Source organism: Achroia grisella, unplaced genomic scaffold (genome assembly GCF_030625045.1).
Source record: "Achroia grisella isolate CSIRO2021 unplaced genomic scaffold, CSIRO_AGI_Agris_v1 utg756, whole genome shotgun sequence".
NCBI classification, from domain to species: domain Eukaryota; kingdom Metazoa; phylum Arthropoda; class Insecta; order Lepidoptera; family Pyralidae; genus Achroia; species Achroia grisella.
This window is the reverse complement of record NW_026713013.1, coordinates 52,815-56,758: the sequence shown is the minus strand read 5'-3', so window position 1 is coordinate 56,758 and position 3,944 is coordinate 52,815. Positions and strand designations below refer to the sequence as shown.

The following is a 3,944-nucleotide window of genomic DNA, read 5'->3' as shown; positions in this document are numbered from 1 at the left end:
ACATACTGTGCGCGGGAAAGGAATTAGGATATGGGAATAATACCATACCACTTGATATGTTTATAAATGGCGCGAACATCCTCCCCCGCCTTGAGAAACTAAGGGTTTCTCAAAGAAAATACAAAGAAGAACAATATATGAAGCGGATGTACATTATAGTATATATTCCTAACATACTTGTAATTAGTTATAGAGCGTAATATAATAAGAAAAACTTAATAGAATACACCTAGCGGTAAATAATAATTAAATGCGGTTTATAAGAAAAATAGAGTTTATTGAGAAGTTAAAGGGCTTAATTTAACGATTGGTTGCTTGAGCAAACCATTTTGAGTTTTAACAGATGCTACGCGAGCAATACCATCTGAGCCTGGATATATTTTCACAATGATACCCATTGGCCACCGTAGTGGTGAGACGTTATCATCATGTATAAGCACTACAGTACCAACCTTAACATTATCTGTATTTTTAAACCATTTTTGGCGAACTTGTAAGTTGTTCAAATATTCTAAATGCCACCTTTTCCAGTAGGAATAGATCATTTGATCGAGTAATGATTTACGAGTACGTAACGGAATATCAGAAAGTGGCGTTAGAGGTAAACACTGCATAATAAAATGAGCAGGCGTCAGAGGTTCTGGATGCGGTTCCTCTTGTAACACACAAAGAGGACGGGAATTTAATACAGTTTCAATTTGGATCAAAACCGTCAAAAGCTTCTCATAAGTAAGCAGTTGTTTCCTTATCACTCTGAATAAATGGGTTTTTATGCTTTTAAATTGTGTCTCCCATATTCCTCCGAAATGAGGAGCGCGGGGCGGTATCATATGCCATTCTATTCTACGCTGACTTAAGTCATTTTGGAGTATGCAGTTATAATTTTCAGAATTTAAGAATGTATAAAGTTCATTTAATTGCGATTTAGCACCAATGAAATTGGTTCCATTGTCAGAATAAAGACAAGAAACTGGACCTCGACGAGATATGAATCTCTTAAATGCGGAAATAAACGATTCAGAAGATAAATCAGAGGCGAGTTCGATGTGAACCGCCTTGGTTACTAAACATATAAATAAACAAATAGATGAGTTCTGACTTCTTTGTCCACGGCGTCGACAAAGGGTTATGTTAATAGGGCCAGCATAATCTACTCCCGTATGTACAAAAGCTTTAGTCTCTCGAACACGAAAAGCAGGAAGATCAGCCATTTTTGGACTTGGATGTAAAGGTGAGTATTTAAAACAAAAATTACAAGAATGTATACGTTGTCTTATAACTGACCTGGCTGACAATATCCAGTATTTTTGGCGAATTAAAGAACATAGAAGAATGGCACCTGTGTGACAGTTCACGCGGTGAAGTTATTAAGTAAGTAATATGGTTGCGCTTAGGCAATATAACGGGATGTTTTGCCTGGAAAGGTAAGTTAGCATTTGATAATCTACCTCCGATCCTAATTATACCATCATCATCAATAAAAAGATCTAATTTACGCAGAGTTCCAGTAGGTAAATTACCCTTTTTAAGATCACTAATAACATGAGAAAAATGAGCGACCTGAATTGCTGTAAGTATATATTTTTCAGCGATATTTAAATGAGCGGTTTCAATATATTTAGAGCGGGGCAATACGCGTATAAATCGCAGTATATAAATAGTAATTCGTAATAATTTGTTCCAGGATGAAACTTTAGATGCAAGATCACAAAGCGGTGAGACTACAGTATTGGAAGCAGCTGTAACGAACGTCTTAGTATTATATTCAGGTAAGTTTTCATATTTTTCAGGTGTAAATGACTCTACCGGCCAAGAGCAGACGGGGCTACTCAGCCACGCGGGACCGTTCCACCACAACTCATGGGTAAGTAATTGTTTAGGCAGTAAACCTCTTGAAAGACAGTCGCTTGGATTATTGAATCCAGCCACGTGATAGAAATGTTTTGATTGTAAATTTTCCTGACATTTAGCCACACGATTGCTAACGAAGATATTCCACCGATGTGGTGAAGAATGAATCCATGAGAGTGCAATTTTCGAGTCAGAAAATGCATAGACGTTCTGTACAGACGTGCGTGAAGAGTAAGCATCGTAAACTAGTTTAGTTAGTTTAGACATTAAAACGGCGGCGCAAAGTTCTAGTCGCGCAAGTGAGACTACCTTAACGGGTGCGACTCTTGATTTTGCACAGACTAATCTCACGTATATATTGCCTGCGGGATCTGTCACATGTAAGTAAATAACGCAGCCGTAAGCTTTTAAACTAGCATCCGAAAACGCATCGATATTTATTATACAGTCTTGCGTGACAGATAAATGACGCGGTATTTTTAAATTAGCAAGAAGCGGTAATTGTTGTTTAAATGTAGTAAAAATAGCGGTTAAACCTAATACGTCCCATAATCGGGCAATTAGGGAAAGTATGGTACGTTTTGTACACAAGCAGTCATCACAATTGATTTTAAAACGAAAATATCATCTTGCGGGTTCCATTCGAGCCCTAATATCTTAAGGGACTCACGTCTATCAAACTCAACTTGTTTTGCAAGTTTCAGCGGTGTAGGAATGCTCTCTAGTAGGTTCTTTGAATTACTGGACCATTTAACTAATTGAAAGCCACCTGACTTGAACATATTAATTAATTGAGCGGTAGCCTCGACAGCATCAACCTCATTTAGTATAGACGTAGCTAAATCGTCCATATACAGTTCCCTTTCAGCTATAGAAGCAGCCAGCGGGAAGTTATCGCGTTCATCATCACAAAGCTGACGAATTGTACGCATGGCAAGGTAAGGACTTGACTTAAGACCAAATGCAACTCTATTAAATTGAAAGGTACGTATGGGTTCAGACGTATTAAAGCGGTACAGTATTTTTTGATATTTACGATACTCGTCGGTTACTAAAATTTGTAGGTACATTTGTTTTATATCCGCGGTTATAGCGATTGGAAATAAACGAAAATTTAATAAAAGTAAAAATAAATCAGCTTGGAGATTAGGACCCGTATGTAAAATATCATTTAGAGAAATGCCGTTATGACATTTAGCACTTGCATCAAGGACTATTCTGACCTTGGTGGTGTCTTTATCCTGCCTAATGACAGGGTGATGCGGTATGACGTAACCGTCATCCATATTATCGGATGTATTTAAAACTTCAGATAAATATTGGTTGTCTATATAGTCTTTTATGATGACATTATAATTAGCGCGCAAACCTGTACTTTCTAGTTTGCGTTCTAGAGATAGCAAGCGACGAAAAGCGGTGATACGGGAATTAACTAACTCGCTAGGATCCTTATAAAATGGTAAAACAGTACAATAACGACCTGACGAGTCGCGGGACACGGTAGAAGAGTACATTTGCTCGCATTCCTTTTCTGCGGGACTTAAATATTTATTTATAGGAACCTCCTCTAATTCCCAGAATTTAGAGAGAGAATCATTAAGATTATTTTCAATACATGTTAAGAAAGCAGAGGAAGATGAGTCTTGTTGAGGCGCGGTATGATCACGATGTGGTCGCATTATTACAGGGAACGTCACCAATAAAAACATAACCAAAAATAGTTTCTATGGCTGGCGGTGCGGGTGGACTTATTATTTTTCCACTTAAAAGAATATAAGGGAACAAATTTGCTCCTAATACAAGTTCGATCTCACCTGGCATATGCCAGTGAGGATCTGCAAGCGGTACGTCGACTAAATGACTTATAACAGACGTATCTATATATTCAATAGGTAGCCGATCGGTAATACAATCGACAACTAACGCGGTTATAGTGAAGCTTTGTTCGTTATGTTTATCGGAAATCATTAATTTAACATGGCCCTTTATAGGCCTCGTTGTTAATCCGACACCTTTTAAAAATGAATTCGTAAGCGGAATTATGTTTAAGTTTAATTGTTTACAACAATCAATCGTAATAAGGGGCTGTTCAA

At 37.5% G+C, this 3,944-nt stretch overlaps 1 protein-coding gene across 1 annotated transcript; it reads right to left on the bottom strand.

The window, feature by feature from the left end:
- Positions 1–275: 275 nt before the first annotated feature.
- On the bottom strand, positions 276–1,211 carry LOC131850381 (uncharacterized). The gene has a single exon (XM_059200594.1). It carries the CDS (start codon positions 1,209–1,211, stop codon positions 276–278), a length of 936 nt encoding a protein of 311 aa, XP_059056577.1.
- Between the last annotated feature and the right edge of the window lie 2,733 nt (positions 1,212–3,944).

Bases quoted from the DNA above. Each gene is read 5' to 3' on its own strand.
- LOC131850381 (XM_059200594.1), bottom strand. From the start codon at position 1,211: ATGGCTGATCTTCCTGCTTTTCGTGTTCGAGAGACTAAAGCTTTTGTA.